Source organism: Purpureocillium takamizusanense, chromosome 2 (genome assembly GCF_022605165.1).
Source record: "Purpureocillium takamizusanense chromosome 2, complete sequence".
Taxonomy (NCBI): domain Eukaryota; kingdom Fungi; phylum Ascomycota; class Sordariomycetes; order Hypocreales; family Ophiocordycipitaceae; genus Purpureocillium; species Purpureocillium takamizusanense.
This window is the reverse complement of record NC_063069.1, coordinates 4,924,179-4,942,355: the sequence shown is the minus strand read 5'-3', so window position 1 is coordinate 4,942,355 and position 18,177 is coordinate 4,924,179. Positions and strand designations below refer to the sequence as shown.

The following is an 18,177-nucleotide window of genomic DNA, read 5'->3' as shown; positions in this document are numbered from 1 at the left end:
CCTTTTTGTTCTGGCGTTTTTTATGGTCCCGGATGATTTACAGTGTACTGTATGTATGTATGTATCGAATGCTCTTGCAAACGCATGAGAAGAAGAGACGTGACTTGATGCATTATTCGTAAATCGGTCGTGCACGCCATGACTCTTGTAGTGGCAAATACCATGGAAAGTAATACTATGTCTACAGGGGCAGGCACCAAAGCACTACCACCGGCATGGAAGTGAGTTGATGCACCGTCGCCGTTACATTTGGGCAAACACGCACATGAGCACACGTCCCGCAAATAGAGGCGCACTCACGCATACACACGCAGAGATTCACAATGGTCGGAAACGCAAGCATCTCCAGTAGTACAACAGGGCGCCGCGGCTCGCACACCCCAGCTCACACATCATTGATTGCCCCAGGTACCACTCACTACCTTCACGCCGCAGCGGGCGTGATACATGATGCCCTTCATTTCCGTTGAGAACCGCCCTCCAAGAAACCCCTTGTTCGTCCGACGTGGTCTTGGTCGTTCCGTCGCGAGCAAAAAAAAGCCGACCACACCGCCACAGCAGGGCCAATGCTAGCCCAGTGTCGACAGGGAGGATACATCGATTATGCACTGCATGTCGTCCCATCAGAGCCGGCCGGCCTACCTCAGCACACGTGCATGTTTGCATGCCTACGTGCGTTCGTGCTTGCGGGGCGGGGTGACTGTGCTGCACCGCTTACGGGCGGCCGTAGTTGGTGCCACGGTTGCCGGCAGGCGGGATGCCACGTCCTTCGAACGGAGAGCCACCGAAACCGTGCGACTCGGGGCCGGGTGGTCCGTTGAACCCGCCCAGTCCAGGAGGCAGGAAGCCCTGTGGTGGCGGGCCAGCGAAGAAGCCCGGCGGCGGCATGGGCATGTTGCGCGGAGGCATGCCGCCAAGCGCCTCAGGCGGGGGCGGCATGGCCCCGGGCGGGAAGTTGGGAGGGAACATGTGCGGCACAGGCATGTTTCGGCTTGGCTCCCCGGCCAATCCAGGCGGCGGGCCCATCGGGCCTCGCTGCTGAGGGGGCGGCATCTGCCCTCTGGCCATCCACTCGGGAGGCATCTGGTTGAGGCCCGGCGGCGGAGGGGGCCGCTGCAAAATCTGCGGGGGTTGGTTATTCTGACGCTGCTCCTGGTCGGAGGCGCCATGGAAGGAGTCGTCCATCGGGAAGCCTGGAGGCGGCTGATTGCGTCCTTGGCGCTGGGTGTTTCGGTTCTCCACGCCGGGGAACTCGAACTCTCGCTCATTGTACGGCGTCATCTGCGCAGGCTTTTGCGGTTGCGGCTGTTGCGGCTGCATGCGAGCTTGCTGGTCAGCCTGTTGTTGGCTGGCGAGACCGGGCCTCATCAGGTTCATCAAGAATTCCGTGTTGCTGTTGTTTCGAGCGGCTCCGCCCTCTGGACGTCCGGATCCCTGGCTCGAGACTCGGTTATGATGACCCACGAGCTCATTCAGGAGCTGTTCAGGGCGCGCGGTCTGTGGCTGCGGGCGTGGCGCGAGAATCTCGCGCGGCTGCTGAGATGACGGACGACCCATTGGGCCGTCGCGGCGGTCGCCTCCATACTGCTGGAAGGGCTCTGGCGACGTGATGGCACTCTTCTTGCCCTGGTCGGGAAGGCTGCCCTGCTGCGGGACCGGGAAGGCTGACGCGCCGGGAGGGGTGGCACTCATGCTTTGCTTCTGCAGCTTGGCGAGGAGCTGCTGGAATGCCTGTCGCTCCTCCTCCGGCGCCGATGGGTGGCCAGGTCCGGCCATCGATATCGGAATCGGGCTTTGGAAGGGGGGTGCTGTCGGCGGCGTGGCTGTTGGGGCGCTCGCGCGTCCATCTGCCTGGGGCTGGGCAAAGAACGACGTGAACCTCGACGACTTGCCCGCAGGCTTGGCCTTGGCGGCGGGAGCAGCCTCCTTCTGTTCAGGCGGGCTGGCAACAGGGAGTGCCGCGCTAGATGTACCGCCAAAGGCCATGAAAAACTTGTCGGGCCCAGCTTCGACAGCAGGCGATGGCGCAGGTGGCTTTGCAGCCTCAACCGTCTCGAGGACATTGGCATTGGGCTTCGCAGCGGTCGATGCGCCGCTCTTAGCAGCCTTCATCTGCTCCATCCACTTCTGGAAGTCTTGCTGGGTGTGAGCCTCGCGCTGCTCAGGCTGCGGCTCGTCGAGCCACTCCGGGTCTCGCTCATTTCTCTGATCGCGATCTCGGCCCCAGCGGCGATCCGTGTTTCTGCCGCCGCCTCGCGGTTCGTCGGACGGCTCGGCGTCCCTGTCGCGATCGCGCCAACTCTTTGTGCGGTCGCGGTCGCGCTTTTCCGGGGCGGGAACTGGTTCTTTGGCGTCGTTGCCGGAACGCCACGTGTCGAGCTTGCTACGGCCAGCTCCATTTCGCGGCCGAGGTTCAGTCTCAGGAGTGGCCTCCCGATCTCGCGTAAAGCTGTCAAAGGCCCTGGTCGGGCGATCTCGAGTGGGCTCCCGGTCGTCACGATCTCTCTGGGGCCGCTTCTCATCTCGGTAGTTGCCGCCCATCTTGCCGTGGAAGCGCTCTGCGCCCTCAGCTCCGAAGCTCTTACGCGGCTTCACCGTACTCCATCCTTCATTATCCGCGTCGGCGTCGTTGCGACGAAGGCTAGTGCGCAGGCGGTCGCCATCGAGGTCCCCACTCCGGTTCCGAAGCCCGGTTCGTCCTTGCCCATCTGGCATACCAAGGGTCTTTTCGTCGATTGATTTGTTACCGCGCGCAGACGAGAAGGCCATGCGAGGTGGTCCGAAGACTATGTCTTCAGGGTCTACAACAATAGGGTAAGCCCAGAGGTCACGGCGGAGACAGCTATCGACGGCAAAAGGGGAAACTGACTCGCACTGTTGCGGGACACATGACGCTCAGGGCCTGGGCGTCGGTTGCCTTGGTCAAGCAAAGAGACGTCGGTCGTGCGTTGGGTTCGGTCAGTGGTGGTCTTGGCACTTTGGGCGCGCAGCTGTTCGGGTGTCGCGCTGCCAAATGGTTAGTCAAATGAGTGAGTGATGAGCTGCCAGCTGGCAGCTGCGCAGCGGCCGAGGTGGCTCACCCCATCCAATCCTCCACGGGCGGGAGGTTGTCTGGTCGGGTACATAGCGGCGACTCCCGCAGGTGCAGCAGAAACTCTGCTGAGTATCGAAGGGCCATATCAGGGCGACGGCGCGGCGCTTCCCATCCGCTGGAACGGGCGCCTGTCGCCGCAAAGCGGGTGAAGTGGCGGGAAGTGACAGGTGTCTCGACGGGGGGTGGGCAGGAGAAAAGTCCGGGTTCGGTCACGCGGCAGGAAAGGAGGCTGGCGGTCGGTCAATCGATTCGAAGCGGTACGTCGAGGGAGTTGCGAGGAGGGCTCGCTGTCAGAATACAGATGCGGGACGGTCGAGTACACGTTGCGGTCGCCGAGTTGGCAATGTGTGCGTTGCTCAATGGTGGTGTCGCGGCGGTGGAGTCGGGCGTCGTCGCCTGCGCACAGGCGAGGGAGGCAGGATGTAGAGGAAGTCTTGGCCTGAGCCCGGGCGAGCGTCGACGAGGAGGAGGGGAACGAGAAAGCGACAAGGCTTCGGGTAGATGTTGGGATGGTACAGCGGGACAGTTGAAGGTGAAGGAGGTTGCGCGCGGGAGAGGTGGCAGATAAAACACTGTTGTGCGACGGTCGGGAGAGAATGAGGAGGCGGTGGTTGCGATGCGGCGGCGGTGGTGGAAGAAGAATCAGGTGGACCCAGGAGGTAGGGGACTGGCGGTGGATCCAGTAGGTTCCAAGTACCCTGGCCTGGCTGGCTTCCAGTGCCTGATGAAGTGCCACCTGGCGCTGTTCAATTTTGGGCGGGCGGTGGAGGCGGGCAGTTGGCCTGGGCTACGCTGGCGGAGGGAGTGGACGGGCAGGCAGGTGCCCATACAGTGCAGTGCAGCCAGGCCGTGCACCGCCTGAAAGACAACCTGAAGGCGGTGGCAGAGAGAGGCACCAGCCGAGGGCTGGACCGGTGCTCGGCTGCGTGGGGCGTGCACGAGCGGGCGGGCAGGCCAGGTATGGTTGGGTAGGTAGTAGGTACCTTAGTACTTGGGGGGAGGGAGAGGTAGCTGTGGCGTGGACCCCGTTGGCTCGGCTGAAGTTCCACGAGGTGAGTGAGGTGCAGGTGGGCCAGCTGCCCGCCAGTCCGACTGCAGGTGATTGAGCAGTGGAGGGCTTGGCTGGGCGCTGGCCCAGGTGCCAGTAGTGTCCCCGACGAGTCACTGTCTGTCCGTCGAGTCACATGACATGGCACGATGTTCATTGCTCGCTCTCACCTCATTGCCAGCATCACAGTCGAGGCCGGCCATCTCACAGCCATCACTGCACTTACGAGCGCATGGTAACGAGAGCCCTTTGCATATTTTTTGCGCAACGACTATCTAGCCTACTTGTCCCTTTTCCTCGTCGATCGTTCGTGCGTTCACGTGTGCGGGCGGGCGGACGGGCGTGCCGTCGAAACTCGCCCGCAACCTCTCGCAAAACCCCCCCTTTCCCCTTCCTCCTTCTTACGGTTTACCCAAAGACACGCAGAGCGCGCCCCTGCCTACAGCTTCCCCTGCTGCGCCGCCTGCGCGGCTGGCACCTCCTCGCCCAGCGGCAGGATGTGCGGCAGCGGCCCGACGGGCGTAATGGACAGCGGGTTGATCTGCGTGTGGCTGCGCGTGTAGTGCCACTTGATGTGCTCAAACTGCGTCGTCTCCTTGAAGGCGCCCGCGTGGTTCCAGTACAGGTTGCGCATCCAGCGGTGCAGCGCCGGGTACCCGGACCGGATGTCGCGGATGTTGCACTTGAAGTGCTGCACGTACACGGGGTCGAAGCGCACCAGCGTCACGAACAGCCGAACGTCCGTCTCGGTGATGGCCTTGCCAAAGTAGTACGGCCCGCTGCCGCTTTGCTCGTTGCTGAGCAGGTGCTTCTCGGCTCGGTCGAGCGCCTCGAACAGCGCCACCACGTTTCGTTCGTAGGCCTCGCCCGTCGTCGCGAAGCCCGACTTGTAAACGCCGTTGTTGATGAGGTCGTACGTCCACGTGTTGGCCTCGTCGATCTGGCTGCGCAGGCTCTCGGGATACAGCACGATGTCGCGGTACTTTTCCTCGATGAGGTCGTCGAACTATATAGATTGAGCCTAGCGTCAGACAGCCACTCCTATACCAAGCATCCAGAGTGCGCGGGGGGGGAGGAAGCTCTCACCTCTGTGCTCAACATGCGCAGAATCTCGCTGCTCTCGTTGCTCACAATCGTCCTGGTCTTCTTGTCGTACAGCACCGGCACCGTGAACCGGCCCTCGTAGTCCTTGTTCGACTCAAAGTACACGTGGCGCAGGTGCGTGAAGGCCTCGTGCCCCTCGATCGGGTCCGGCACGACGTTGTCGCCGGGCACGTCCGCTTCGCCTTTGGTCACGAAGCGCCACCCGCCCTGGCCGAGATGCCAGTGCACCACGGAGAAGCTGATGATGTCGTCGAGGCCCTTGAGCTTGCGCGCGATGAGCGTTCGGCACGCCTGGCATCCCCCTTCCGCGTCAGTCATCCATCGTCCCAAACGGGGGGACGCCGACGCATAGGTGAAGCAATCAACCAATTGTGACACACACATACCCAGGGACACGCATAGCTGACGTAGAGATGATACCTCCCCTTCTCGGGCGGGAACTTGGCGCCGCTCTCGCGCGAGATCCAGTCGCGGAACGAGCTGACCTGCCGCTTGAACTCGCCCGACTTGTCGCCGGGCTTGACCCAGTCGGTCACCTTGCCGGAGCTGGCCTGTTTCGAGTCAGTCGGCTCGACCGGGCACCAAAGGAGAGGGACCTCGGAAGCTGGAGGAGTGCGCTGCTTACCATCCTGACTTGGTTATGCAACGGAAAGGTCGGAAAACGTGGCTCTTGATATGGTGTGGGTGTTGAGAAGCTCAAAAAGCGAGCTCTAGATTGCGATGCTCGGGATTTGCTCCAGTGGCAAACGCTCCTGTAGATGCACCTGCTCGGACGCGGGACGTTCATCGACGAGTCTTATACTCAACCAAATCCGCAGATCGGACTGGGGTTGGTGCAATATATTTATACTCGCAAGGCTTCAATCAGCTCGGCGGCCACCGTTGGATGATAGGCTCACAAATTATTCCGTACACTCAGGTCCAGCAACAATTACAGCTAAACCCGGCCCTTTCGGTTCTCGACCAAAGGCGGGGAGCTAAGACAGCTTGCTAATCGTGACGTAAACGGATCAAGCGCCGCAACTAGTCTAGCTCGCTGCCCGTCAACACCTAACATACTTTGTCATCACACAACGCCATTGCTTTCCAGACATCTGGTAATCAAAGAGTTGAACATCTATCTGCTGTGTCATACACAATTCACTGCACGGCTGCGAACCCCACTGCGAGACGCCTCATAGTCTCTAGGCATGACTGTCTATCCTGACATTTACCGCACCCGCACTTTGATATACGGTACTTCCACGTCCTCCTCGGCCATATCCTCGGCCACGATCTCGAATATGACCTCCTTCTGGTGAGACGGGATCGGCTTCTTCGAAATCGTCTCCACCAGCTTGCTCAGCTTCATGCCATACCGTTCCTTGAGCTTGGCCGGAGGAAAGAAGCTGGCGTACAAAAGACTGACACCAGAGCTCAGCATGCTGATGCTCAGGCCCTTTGCCTTAAAGTAGTCAATGAGTTCTTGGAGCGTAATGTTGTCCACCTCGAAGCGGTCCCAAATCTTGTCCAGCGTCACCTTGCCGTCTGGACCCTGGTACTCTACCTTGGGGCTCGCAATCGGCTCGCTGAAGCCGAAGAACGGCAGCGCCAAGTTGATGAAGCCGTTCTTGTACTGCTCGAGATCCGTCTTGCCGTCAATTACCTTGTACAGCTCCAGCACAACCAGGCCCGTCACCAGGGCCGTCGTCGTAGCAATTGCCGGAATGATCTTGCCAGCAATGAACTTGGTCTTGTGGCGGTCCGCCGGTTCGATCTTGTAATTCTCAGCTCGCAAGTTGCTGCATGCCGTGATGAAGTCGATGTGGTGGTTCGTGTCGTCATCTTTCTCAAACTCCACAGGCTGAAGCTGGAATCCCGACAGGGTATTTGGTGACGGGATGCTGGCAATTATCTTGTCCAGCTCATCGCTGTCATCAAAGTTGGTGTTGGCGTTGGGATCCTAGTAGATTGTTAGCATATATGTCTCCGACATGTTCGAGACACGGTTCGCATACGGGTTCCTTGTCATCGGCCTGAATCTTAACATTCGCATCTGGCGTAAAGTCGGGGACAATCACATTCTCCAGTTCTCGGAGATAGATTGCCTTGTCCGTGCCCGGCGACTTGATGTTGAAGTTGAAGGCATGCAGGTTGGCAGCCGCGACGACGAAGCCAAAGTGCGTGGGGTTGTTGGGATTGAACTTGAGGGCATCCGGCGCACGCTTCGGGCCAGACCAGAAGGGAGTCCCGCTCGACGTTTCTGAATCCTTCGGGAAGTTGTACAGCAGCTGCTGAATCTTGTTGGAAAACTCAGTCTCAAACAGCATCCGAGCCCACGCAATGCAGTCCTCGAAAGTGCGAGGACGCTCAGTTGTCAGGAAGTTGCGAATCGTCTCCAGCGTTTCCTTTTGGTTTCCACCTTGCTTCAGAGTTGCCTCCAGGAAGTTGGGCTGCGTCAGGTACAGGTTTACCGTCTGCGGGGCCTTGACGAAGCATCTCTCAAACATGTACTCCTTGGACCAAGCAATGGTGTGCTCGATCCTGTTAGGGAAACTCCGAATAGTGCACATCGGGAATTCCTTCTCTGGCGGATCCTGAGACGACGAATACGACTCAGTCAAATGCGGCAAGACGACCTGAGTGTTGCCCTTGGTGCCTAGGGTGCCGCTCTCCAGCAGCGGCTTGCGGAAGAAGACGCAGCGTCGATCGACATATGTTCTCGCCTCCACGTTGTCCAGTGCGTTTGTGACGCCATCAAGAGACTGCCAGAACTCCTCATTGAAGATATGTTCGGTGTCTGCGCTCACCCGGTCTTTAAATGTCACCATGTGACCCTGCAGATCCGGGTTCATACGCTGAACGGCGCGTGCAGCACAGTCGCTCTTCATGTTGCCGACGTCCGCGGCACGGAACAGGAATTGACGGTTGAGGTTGCTCTTCTCGATAGAGTCCATGTCCGTCACGTAAATCTTTCCCTTGGGACCGGTGCCGAGGCCCATCATGGCCCAATTCTTGAGCATCTCGCAGCCGATGGCACCAGCGCCAACGAGGAATTGCTTCAGATTAGCAATCTTCTCCTGGTATTCCGTTCCGAAAACTGCAATCTGGCCGTCGTAGCGACTGCCAATGGGCTTGCAGAGCTCAGCGCTGCGCTTGGTGGATGTGGGGAGCGACTCCAATGAATCAAAGTAAAGCCACTGCTGGATGGGCTGGAACTTGCCCGACACGGCCTTCAGGATCTCCTGTGCGGTGATGCCACCAAAGAATGCCGCCATCGGGCTGAGGTCGCCAGTGGCCTGGAAACTAAGCTCCTTGAGCAGCTTCTCGTTCAACTCGATCTCAAGCTTCTCTTCCTGAGCGAACTTCTTTGCAGCGCCCAGCACCACAGCGGCATCATTCTCATCCATCGGCTTCGGCAGACGGCCCTCAGCAACCTGGAAGGCCTCGAGGGCTTGAAAACCAAGGTGCAGCTGCTGTGGCCTATCAAACTTGGCAAAGTCGGACATGACGAACTCGGGCTCCTTGAGGGAGCTCGTGAAGTTCTTGAAGTTGATGATCTTGGGCATCTTGACTTGCTGGTACTGGCCGCCACGCTGGTATTGTCCGAGCCCAGTGACATCGCCGATGGAGAACGTGTAAGGGCCCTTGACGGTAATCTTGCGGGGCTCGCAACCGTTGAGCGCTTCCATACCCTCCACCTCGGTAAAGGTGACATAGTCGCCGTCCTCCAGCCCATGTCGAGTCTCATCCAGCGCGGAGACCAGACCCTCTTCGTCAATGCCAGCAACGATGCCGCTCAGGGGTGTCTCGCCGGTCGGGTCGATGACGGTGAACTTGTCACCAAAGTCACAGAAAATAGAGCCGAAGAGGCCGAAGGTGTTGGAAATGACGACATAAATGCCCTTGGCGTGACAGTAGTCGGCAATGGCCTTCTGGGAAGAGATGGACGAGTTTGTCAGGACGACAACCTGGTACTTGTCAAATTGTGCAAGATTCTCGTCCAGCCTGTAGTCGTTAGCGAGGGAGCGAAGATTCGGACTAGTAGAGCTCCATTAACATACCCTGCTGACTGATGAACCTTGATGGGAGTGTACTGGTTGAGTTCGGCGACTCGTGGGGCCGTCACCTCGTCTCGAGGCTTGCCAACGTCGGCCGGAGTGAGGAAGAACTGGGAGGACAGGTCGGCGAGCTGGACGGGCGCGGGGTCGTAAAGTGTCAAGCTCTTGACGCCTGCTAGGGCGATGTTCTTGGCAATCTCTACACCAAGGCCCTTAAGGCCGACGACGAGGACGTTGGACGCGCCCATGCGCTTCATGGCCTCGTGGCCCAAGACATAGAGCTGGCGGCTGTAGAGGGACTCATCGATCTCGGTGGTGCCGACAACGGAGTCGTCGACCTGCATGCGGGTCGCGAGGTCGACCTCGGGGAGCTTCTTGTCCTGCTATGGTACCAACGGCACATTTGTCAGCCTTGGCCGCCGAGGGGCGAGGGAGCAGCGGCGCAGACGGTAGGGCCAAGAGACTGCCGCGAGTGCTGTCACAGCGCGCTGGGCAGGAAAAGGCAAACTCACCGCCATGATCCTCTTAATGTTGGGTTGGGACTCCCCGTCGGAGAGCTTTCGCTTCCCCTGCGAACCGATCTCTGCAGTGGGAGGAATCTTGAAGACGAGACACCGGCACCAAGGTTGAGCTGAGCTGCCACCAGGAAGCCGATCGCGGGGAAGCTTTCGTGGCTGGGAAGCGGTAACAGTTGGTCAAAAAGCTGGGACACCTGCACAGTGGCGTGGGAAGCAGGCTGGTGTGGAGGATTCGTGGGAAGGAGAGGGAGGTTGAGGAAGCTGGAGATGCAGTGGAAAGAATGTCCGCAGCTCAATCGACACCAAGTCGGTGATGAGGTAATGCTCGGTCGAGTCGCGGGAAGGGCGGCGGCGGGGTGGCTCAGCATGTCACAGGCCAGGTTGCAGTGACGCTGGGAAGGAGGGGCGCTCCAGTTGAGTCACTTGAGTGTGCCCGTAATAAGGTAGGTCCTGCTCGCGTTCCACTCCAGGGCAGGTTCCAGCAGGTTGCTATGGTGGTCGGATGGAGGGGCTAAAATGGAGGGGCAACCGTCGCAGCCTCACTTGCCCGGTACGCAAGCCACAACAGACTTGGGCTCACGTTGTACCAAGCAGGTACCTCACCGCTACGGTGGGGAAGCCTCCAGAACCGCCATCCCCACCGTGCCAGACGGACAATCTTGATCCGGCAAGTCCTTGATGACAGTCGCAGAGCAGTCCTGGCCAAACGGTGCCCCAAGTACCCAGGCGAGACCAGAACGCCTGATCAGATATGCAAAAAGACTTGGGTAACCATCCCGTGATTCGCGCCTCCCGTCCAATGTGCGCCTGAGGTGCAGTACGCTTGTCTAGCCACGGCCTCGTTCAGCGGCAACACAGGAGCCAGGCAGGGTAAAAAGTGTCAGTGTGATCAATGGTGGTACATGGGCTCACAAGATGAAAATAGCGACACACATATCATGGAAATGGATACCAGACACATCCTGATCTGAATAATGCCATTCCTCGATCCTTTCTACTGTCGACAATGAACCAAATTATTGGGAGTGCGCCGGTGACGCTGCTCCGTGCACATCATGACAGGAGCAGCCGCCCAAAGCATCGCTCCGGCTGCTTAGGTAATTTCCCAGCGGTTGGCCTCCCGCCTAGGTTGCAAGTCGCAGGTGCTTCGCAGGCGGTTTCAGCGCCTCCGCAGGCCGTACCGACCTCGAGCTCGGCTATCACAGCCAACGGCATGTGCTCGCGAGCCATGAACTTGCCCAAGTCCCAACCCACAACCACAACCAGAGTCTTCAGCGCCCCTACCAGTGCACAGTCTTCATCCCTCGAGACTTGCGACACAGCTTGATCTTCTGCTTGATCATCTATCTGCCGTATTACTCACAAAAAGTCCAGTAATGGGTCTTCAAGTTCCACCCGGAAGCTCGTCCGCCGGTGCTTTGCAAGCTGCATGGGACCGACACGCTCCTCCGCGGCCACAACGGCCGGCCTTCCTGTGCGCGTCGACTCTGCATCCCGTCTTCTTCACTCAGCGACTCCAGAAACCCATCATACCAGTTCCCGCATCACCACACGGCCTGGGAGGCAACAGTCCCGTTGCGCATGGTTACGTGTATCAGGACGCAGGTGCGGCGGCGGCGAACCAAGGATCTAAACTATGACGACAACGGGACGCATCTGTCGGGAGACGTATTTCATGAATTATGAGCGAATTGGATTTTTGTTTCTAGTCCGCGGAAGAGTCTTCAGCGAATCTGAGTGACAGAGTTGCTTGTCAGACCTTGCGCGCGGGGGTCGGCAACACACTAAAGTTGCCGAGGTACGATTTGACCACGGCATCATGGGCGGCAGAGTGGTCTTGTATCGTGGGAAATAAACGGCGCAGCTTGAGTAAGCACATATAAACTCCTGAAGCTGTTCGTCTGCATGTCGCCGCGACAGTCTAAAATAGCATGCCTCATTTTACCAGAATGGTCCATTTAACCACTAGTCACGCAAAGGCTCCGCCGCCCTGAAGGTATGCCGTATCGCGTTGAAGTGCCGCTATAATACATTCTAAGGGTAGCAATAGGCAAGGTCAAATAGGTAGTTGGTATCTGTCAGGCGGCCTGCCGTCTCTCCGTCAACCCCACTGATCACGTCCCCCGCTCAGCTCAATTCTTGACCGTGATGACAATGGCCATCACAATCAGGAACAATACCAGGGCCAGAAGCGCCATCAACTTGACATTCTTCCACCACATCTGGCGCTTCAAGCCCCTGCTCCGCACTCGGAACTCCCGCGCGCTGCCTCCCAGCCGGTCCGTCTTGTCCACCAGCAGGTCGAGCCTCTCCCCACGCTCAAGCAGGCTTTCGATGTTCTTCGTCATGATGCCCCTAACATCATCAATCTCGCGCTTTGCGTTGCCGATCGCGTCCTCGCGTCCGCCGCTCGTCGTACCATAGTCGACCATCAAACTCTTGAGCTCGCCATTGAACGCCCCTGCGCCGTAGTTTGGCAGGTCAGAAAAGTCGGTACTATCCTCGGGGAACTGTGAGAAGAAGCGATTGCGTATTTCGAAGAGAAAGCCGAATGGCACGCGACGGCCCAGGGAGGCATCGGCAACGACCAGAAACGTCAGGCCCCCAGCCGCTGGGTGATCGGGGTGCTCCGATGGCGCCTCGGAAATGTAGTGAATTTGATGTTGCCCGTGCGTGTAAGTCAGTTTCTGAGGCGTATTGTGTTCGATCTTAGGGAGGATGAGAGAGGCGAGGGACGAGGTCTGCGACGAGGCCGAGGTTGTGCATTCTGCGAGGATCGTCGTCTTGTGCGCGATGCAGGAGCTGCGCAAGGCAAGGTCAGCGCGCGGGATTTCATTGCCAAAGGAGCCGCTTCCACAGCTGCAATATAACTCACTATAGGAGAGGGGTTGCAGGCGTCGAGGAAGACGCCATCTTGGCGGTTGTCGAGTCGTCCCACGTCCAAGTCGGAATTGATGCCTTGCTCTACGGTGGATCGGTGCCGCGCGGAGAGCCTGAGTTCTTGTGGCGTCAGGAAGACACTCGCTCTGTCGCTCGAGATCAGCTGCCGTAGTGGCTTCGCGCAAATGAATACAAGTAGGTACCGGGTGCCGCTCGACGATGCGTTGAAATTGTTGGGATTAAGATGACGGGAAGCTGGTCGAATGACGCCACGACGTCACTGGTGGTTACGTACTTCGTACTTCGCGAGCTTGATTATGGCGCGCGCGAGTTGTGGCGCAGCCGTCATTCCTGGGAAAGCCCCGTAGAGCAAAGTTTGTAGCAGTCGCTCAGCATGACAAAAGATGACCTGGAAATAAAACGAAGAGAGCATTCAGAGTTTGAAGAAGTCATAATTAGCAATAGTCGAGCCGCATCAAGCTCGCAGAGGAGCCTTGGTTCGTACAATTCTGGGACAACCGTTCTCCCGTATGATTGTAATCACGTGACCTGGTTTTTTTTCTGCGTCCCTTTGCAGGGGTCATTGGCAAGAGTTCGATGTCTATGACAAGAAACTCACCATCTGCTCAAAGTCTCTGACGAATTCGTCATCGGTTTTTGGTCTAATCGGCTTTGTTTACCACGTTCATGTCCCCAGTGGCCTCGTTGTCTCGAAGCATGTTCCGCCTGCAACGGCGACGGCCATGAAACAATTGGCCCGAACAGTGGCATGGAGGACTGGCTCTCAGCAACGAGCCTGTCGCCGAGTCCTCTCCACAACCCCTACAGCATGCTGGCGTCCGACAAAGCATGAGTCTCACGCTTCAAACGTGGCAAGGCCAGATCCTTCGAAGACCTCTGCTACGACTCGATTACCGAAACACGCCCCGAAATTTGCTAGCCGGTCCCGAGCCGACTCCGTAAGTACTAACACAGTCGCCACAGCCAGTTCGCGTTCTGACGAAAGCTCAGGTCAGCCAAGGGCATGATCCCAAGGCAAGATTAAGACTCGACTTTAGCAAGAAGTACACTGGTCGTCATGGCGTCTTCAGGTCGACGGTACTGCACCGGCTCCAGCTCGTGCTCACCGAACTGTCATCATCACCATCTTCGGTCCCTGGCATTGGCGAGGACGAGCTGAACAGACAGGCAACTCTCTTTATGAATGCTTTGGACCATGCCTTCCTTCTCGCTGAGCAGAATGTCACGCGGAGAGACAAGAACCCGCTCTTTTGGAACCTCAGGGACGCGTTCATCATGAGGGACGTCAAGGGCCTCACCAAAGAGCTCAAGTACTCGTTCCAGTCGTTTATCGTGCGGCAGCGCTTTTCAAAGGGTCTTGAAGACAGCCAGAAGCAACTACTGGATCTTCGCTTCCCACATGAGTGGTTTCCAGCTACGCGGACCCTGCAGCGGACGATTCACATCCACGTCGGCCCCACAAACTCTGGCAAAACCTACAATGCCCTCAAGGCTCTGGAGAATTCCAAGTCTGGCATCTATGCTGGCCCGTTACGGTTGCTGGCCACTGAGGTCTATCAACGTCTCAACGCGAAAGGCCGCCCCTGTGCTCTCATCACAGGCGAGGAAGTTCGCATCCCCGAGGACACGGACCGGTACTTCTCTAGTTGTACAGTGGAGATGGTGCCGTTCAACACGCGGTACGATGTCGCCGTCATCGATGAGATCCAGATGCTTGCCGATGCCGACCGAGGCTCCGCCTGGACCTCGGCGCTGATGGGCGTCCAGGCCCCAGAAGTTCACGTCTGCGGCGAAGAACGCGCGGTCGCGCTCGTCCAAGCGCTGTGTGCCAGTATCGGTGACAAATGCGTGGTCCACCATTATGAGCGCTTGAGCCCGCTCGTGACCATGGACAAGTCCATCGATGGCGATTACAGCAAACTGCAAAAGGGGGATGCCATTGTCGCGTTCACTCGATTATCTTTGCACGCCTTGAAGCGCAACATCGAGGAATACACCGGTAGACGCTGTGCCATCATCTACGGATCGCTGCCGCCCGAAGTTCGCGTCCAACAGGCCGCGCTGTTCAATGACCCCGATAACGATTACGACTTCGTCGTTGCTAGCGACGCCATCGGTATGGGGCTAAATCTAGAGATCCGTCGCGTCGTTCTGGAGTCAATTTTCAAATTCGACGGACACCAAAACCGGCTTCTCACGTACCCCGAGATCAAGCAGATTGGTGGCAGGGCTGGAAGATATCGTACAGCGCTGTCCGCTGCGAAGGATGGCTCGGGAGAGACCGAGGACATTGCAGAGGAAAAGGTTGGCTATGTGACCACCATGGATCGCGCCGACCTTCGAAACGTCAAGCGCGCTTTTGAAAATAGGGTCAGCGACATTGAGGCAGCGTACATACAGCCTCCTGCCGGTGTCGTTGAGCGGTTTGCATCATACTTCCCGCCGGACACACCCCTCTCATTTCTCCTAATGCGGATCAAGGCCGCCGCGACGGTCGGGACACGGTACCGGCTCAACGTTAGCAACGAAGTTCTCGAGATTGCCGACATCATCCAGGATCTGCCGTTGACCATCTACGATCGCCTCACGTTCTGCTACCTTCCTGTGACGCTCCGCGCCGAGGGCGCCGTGGACGTGCTGCGAGCCCTCGCGCGGGTTGTCGCGGAAAATACCAACGGCGACCTCCTGTCCATGAAGGAGTTTCCGCTCGAGGTCCTCGACATGGGGCTGGACGATTTCCGGGGCGATGCGCAGGACTTCCTCCACAAGCTCGAGTCGCTGCACATAGCCATCAATCAGTACATGTGGCTGTCCTATCGCTATTCGGGCATGTTCCGCAGCCAGGCGCTCGCGCTCCACGTGCGCTCCCTCGTCGAGGAGAAACTCATCGCGACGCTCGACCAGCTCGATTTCACGGAGGAGCAGCTCGAGAGCAGGCGCAAGACGGAGCGCTCCCGAGCACAGTTGCGCAGGTCCAGGAAGGCCAACGTGGGCGACGTCCAGGGCGATGACGCATCTTTCGAGCAGGAGAGCGACGACCCGCCCGTCACGGACTGGCCGGTGCCCGGGGACGACGCGCAGCCGCAGGTCGTCTGGGAGCGCGGCAGCGGGTGAAAAGATTGAAACGATTACGCGGAGAGAGAGAGAGAGCGTGTACGAGTACGGTTGTGGCGGTAGAAAGGTATCCATCCCTCGGCCGATGCGCTGGGCACTATCTATACCTGGTTAAAAACCCACGGCCGAGCCCTGCCCTGTAATACTTCCAAATTGTACCACCACCATATAGAGCACACACACACGGCAGAACATCATTCGCTCTGGCCAAAAATGTCGCCACGCTGCGAAGTCATGGGAAGAAGCACAATGCAAGCCTGTCTTAACACCCCGCTACACTGATATGTAACTTGGGACATGAGCCCGCCACAGCCACCCATCTACCCCGTGCACGCAACGCCGGCATCAGTAAGGGCACACAAACAGTCATAAACGCGTGAATGCAACCCATGCTATTTCCATGTCTCCTCGCATGCTATCTCGCGGTCCGTTTACCGATAGCGAGTGGGGGAACGGGGGACCATGACCGACCGACCGTCAGTGGACCGACCTAAACTCCCAGTGCTAAATGCATTGTGTGAAAAAGAAAAATGAAAAATAACAGATAACGACAAAGAAAGGGGGTATCGTGACAACAGCCGGCCTAGCCAACACCGATCGCCGACGGAGGAGGGAGGGGTCTCAGCGGCGTCGTCGTCTTGCTCGGCGAATCCTCTTCGCATCCGACCTGCGTTTCCCTGGGTGCAGTGTGGGTATTGAAGTATGCTTCCCGCGCGCTCCGACGAAAACGACGAAGAAAACCAGTCCCGCTTGCTTTCAGGTTGCGTCGCGAAAGGGTACAAAGGGGCCCCGGTCGATGAAGCGGTCGCGGTCCGTCAAGTAGCCGTCCGTCTCACCGGCCCCCGCGCCCTCGCCGCCCAAATCCATCATATCGTTGACACGCCTCTTGACCTGGGCGCCGATATGCGCGGGGTCGCGCTGGAACCCGTCGGTGAAGTCGATGCGGTCGGTGCTGCTAGTCCTGGCCCGCTCGTCCTGGGCGACGGCGGAGCGCGCCTTGAGTATTTCCTCCCACGTCTGGAGCGTGCGCTTCGTGTCCTCATCGAAGCAGCAGCAAAAGCGTTGGATGCCCATAAACTGCAGCGTCTGTACCATGGGCTTGCCGAAGACGGCCATGATGTACGCCGCCACGACGGCTGCCGAGCGGTCGTTGCCAGACTCGCAGCATACCAGGACTTTGCCGCGGCGGAAGCGAGAGCCGTCGACGAGCATCTGGCCCTGACCGTCTCGCTCCTGAGCCTGCGCTTGATAGACGGCTACCAGATGGTCGTTGATGGCGCGGATGGCGTGCTGAAAGCTCGGTATCATGCCCTGTGGCCAGTCGATGTCGAGGTAGCAGACGGCGACGCCGAGGACGTTGCCGGCGTTCTCGACGCTGAGTAGTTTGGCGTGGTTCATGCGGATGTCGCGGGCCACGACAACCATGGTGATGCCCTCGCGCAGGAGGAAGTCGTGCTCTCTGACGACACTGGTGGGGCCGAGGTAGAGGAAGTCGAGGATGGACTGGGCTTGGCGGCGCTGCTCGTACCTCCAGGAACAGGCGCGGTCCGTGGCGATCTGGGTGGTGTTGCGAGTGATGAGGGTGAGGTCGTTGCTCGACAGCTGCGCCGAGTCGACGTGGTCAAACGACGGCATGAGGTTGAGGATAGGTTCCCGTCCCGGCATCGACGGCTGCATGATGGGGATCTCGATCATGGGCGGGCTTGGCGCATGGTATGTGTACGGCGCCGAGCGAACGGCGTCCTTGGAGACGGGTGTCGAGCGCTCCGGCTTGCGCCACACCGCAGGGTCCATGGCGGGCGGGCGGCCACCAAGGACGGAGGGGCGTCGTTCGTCGTCGTCTTGGTCGTCGTGCGAGGTTACCCGCGGCGCGACGCTCCTTCGTGCCCTTGGGTTTGCTTGCTTTCCCCAACCCTCTGCCCGAAGCTGGCTGGCAGACCAACGAGGGGGGGGGATGGGGTGGTGGTCCGGATCAACAAGCTAAGAGATGGCCCGTCGTGACGAAGGTGCCGACAATTCTGACCACGCTGTTCAGAACACGCCACGAGGCGCCGCTTGTCGCCCAGCTGGCTGGCAGCAACAACGCAGGCGAAGCGGCAGGCAGAGCAATGATGGCTGCAGGTCCACGAGCCTCGTGCGTGCTGAGTGTATGTGGGAGATGCCTATGCCTCGGAGGAGGGAGCCCGGGTTGCAGGAGGTTTTGTTCGCGCGTTTGGTATGTGTTCGGCCAGCTAGCGAGCTACATACAGTACCTTGTGTAGCTAAAGATGGTTCTTTGGCGAGGTGGGATCGATGAAGACGGGCACACGATGCGTGGGACGCGACGATCAAATAATAATGGGGCGCCGCCTGGAGGCC

The 18,177-nt window shown here is 58.8% G+C and overlaps 6 protein-coding genes across 8 annotated transcripts; 1 reads left to right on the top strand and 5 right to left on the bottom strand.

Annotated features, from left to right (window-relative positions):
* Nucleotides 1–342: 342 nt before the first annotated feature.
* On the bottom strand, nt 343–3,778 carry JDV02_003280 (uncharacterized protein). 2 transcript variants are annotated; one of them, XM_047984396.1, is made up of 3 exons: nt 3,081–3,778; nt 2,870–3,006; nt 343–2,801 (listed from the first exon to the last, which is right to left on the bottom strand). In XM_047984396.1, exons 1-3 carry the CDS (start codon nt 3,176–3,178, stop codon nt 715–717), a joined length of 2,322 nt encoding a protein of 773 aa, XP_047840370.1. In that variant the 5' UTR covers nt 3,179–3,778; the 3' UTR covers nt 343–714. The 2 variants fall into 2 exon arrangements, with proteins under 2 accessions (XP_047840370.1, XP_047840371.1); XM_047984397.1 differs by having other exon boundaries at nt 343–3,006.
* Nucleotides 3,779–4,389: 611 nt separating this feature from the next.
* On the bottom strand, nt 4,390–6,162 carry UBA1_2 (E1 ubiquitin-activating enzyme). 2 transcript variants are annotated; one of them, XM_047984394.1, is made up of 4 exons: nt 5,872–6,162; nt 5,633–5,797; nt 5,229–5,537; nt 4,390–5,148 (listed from the first exon to the last, which is right to left on the bottom strand). In XM_047984394.1, exons 1-4 carry the CDS (start codon nt 6,031–6,033, stop codon nt 4,582–4,584), a joined length of 1,203 nt encoding a protein of 400 aa, XP_047840368.1. In that variant the 5' UTR covers nt 6,034–6,162; the 3' UTR covers nt 4,390–4,581. The 2 variants fall into 2 exon arrangements, with proteins under 2 accessions (XP_047840368.1, XP_047840369.1); XM_047984395.1 differs by having other exon boundaries at nt 5,229–5,797.
* A 194-nt stretch (nt 6,163–6,356) lies between these two features.
* UBA1_1 (E1 ubiquitin-activating enzyme) lies at nt 6,357–10,219 on the bottom strand. Its single transcript, XM_047984393.1, has 4 exons — nt 9,799–10,219; nt 9,290–9,669; nt 7,244–9,233; nt 6,357–7,188 (listed from the first exon to the last, which is right to left on the bottom strand). The coding sequence occupies exons 1-4, from the start codon at nt 9,802–9,804 to the stop codon at nt 6,457–6,459; spliced, it is 3,108 nt and encodes a 1,035-aa protein (XP_047840367.1). The 5' UTR covers nt 9,805–10,219; the 3' UTR covers nt 6,357–6,456.
* Nucleotides 10,220–11,629: 1,410 nt separating this feature from the next.
* JDV02_003277 (uncharacterized protein) lies at nt 11,630–13,110 on the bottom strand. Its single transcript, XM_047984392.1, has 2 exons — nt 12,680–13,110; nt 11,630–12,606 (listed from the first exon to the last, which is right to left on the bottom strand). The coding sequence occupies exons 1-2, from the start codon at nt 12,715–12,717 to the stop codon at nt 11,937–11,939; spliced, it is 708 nt and encodes a 235-aa protein (XP_047840366.1). The 5' UTR covers nt 12,718–13,110; the 3' UTR covers nt 11,630–11,936.
* An 8-nt stretch (nt 13,111–13,118) lies between these two features.
* SUV3 (RNA helicase) lies at nt 13,119–16,307 on the top strand. Its single transcript, XM_047984391.1, has 2 exons — nt 13,119–13,643; nt 13,696–16,307. Exons 1-2 carry the CDS (start codon nt 13,428–13,430, stop codon nt 15,817–15,819), a joined length of 2,340 nt encoding a protein of 779 aa, XP_047840365.1. The 5' UTR covers nt 13,119–13,427; the 3' UTR covers nt 15,820–16,307.
* On the bottom strand, nt 15,954–18,105 carry JDV02_003275 (uncharacterized protein). Its single transcript, XM_047984390.1, has one exon. The coding sequence runs from the start codon at nt 17,611–17,613 to the stop codon at nt 16,576–16,578; it is 1,038 nt and encodes a 345-aa protein (XP_047840364.1). The 5' UTR covers nt 17,614–18,105; the 3' UTR covers nt 15,954–16,575.
* Between the last annotated feature and the right edge of the window lie 72 nt (nt 18,106–18,177).

Excerpts from the sequence above, each read along its gene's own strand:
- JDV02_003280 (XM_047984396.1), bottom strand. The coding sequence starts at position 3,178 with ATGGCCCTTCGATACTCAGCAGAGTTTCTGCTGCACCTGCGGGAGTCG. Across the intron at positions 3,007-3,080 it reads CCCGTGGAGGATTGGATGGG|CGCGACACCCGAACAGCTGC; the intron begins GTGAGCCACCTC and ends ACCATTTGGCAG. Across the intron at positions 2,802-2,869 it reads TGTGTCCCGCAACAGTGCGA|ACCCTGAAGACATAGTCTTC; the intron begins GTCAGTTTCCCC and ends CTATTGTTGTAG.
- UBA1_2 (XM_047984394.1), bottom strand. The coding sequence starts at position 6,033 with ATGAACGTCCCGCGTCCGAGCAGGTGCATCTACAGGAGCGTTTGCCAC. Across the intron at positions 5,798-5,871 it reads TGCATAACCAAGTCAGGATG|GCCAGCTCCGGCAAGGTGAC; the intron begins GTAAGCAGCGCA and ends GACTCGAAACAG. Across the intron at positions 5,538-5,632 it reads TCAGCTATGCGTGTCCCTGG|GCGTGCCGAACGCTCATCGC; the intron begins GTATGTGTGTGT and ends GGGGGATGCCAG.
- UBA1_1 (XM_047984393.1), bottom strand. Across the intron at positions 9,234-9,289 it reads AAGGTTCATCAGTCAGCAGG|GCTGGACGAGAATCTTGCAC; the intron begins GTATGTTAATGG and ends TAACGACTACAG. Across the intron at positions 7,189-7,243 it reads AGGCCGATGACAAGGAACCC|GATCCCAACGCCAACACCAA; the intron begins GTATGCGAACCG and ends ACAATCTACTAG.
- JDV02_003277 (XM_047984392.1), bottom strand. The coding sequence starts at position 12,717 with ATGGCGTCTTCCTCGACGCCTGCAACCCCTCTCCTATA. Across the intron at positions 12,607-12,679 it reads CCTGCAACCCCTCTCCTATA|CTCCTGCATCGCGCACAAGA; the intron begins GTGAGTTATATT and ends TGCCTTGCGCAG.
- SUV3 (XM_047984391.1), top strand. The coding sequence starts at position 13,428 with ATGAAACAATTGGCCCGAACAGTGGCATGGAGGACTGGCTCTCAGCAA. Across the intron at positions 13,644-13,695 it reads GCCGGTCCCGAGCCGACTCC|GTCAGCCAAGGGCATGATCC; the intron begins GTAAGTACTAAC and ends ACGAAAGCTCAG.
- JDV02_003275 (XM_047984390.1), bottom strand. The coding sequence starts at position 17,613 with ATGGACCCTGCGGTGTGGCGCAAGCCGGAGCGCTCGACACCCGTCTCC.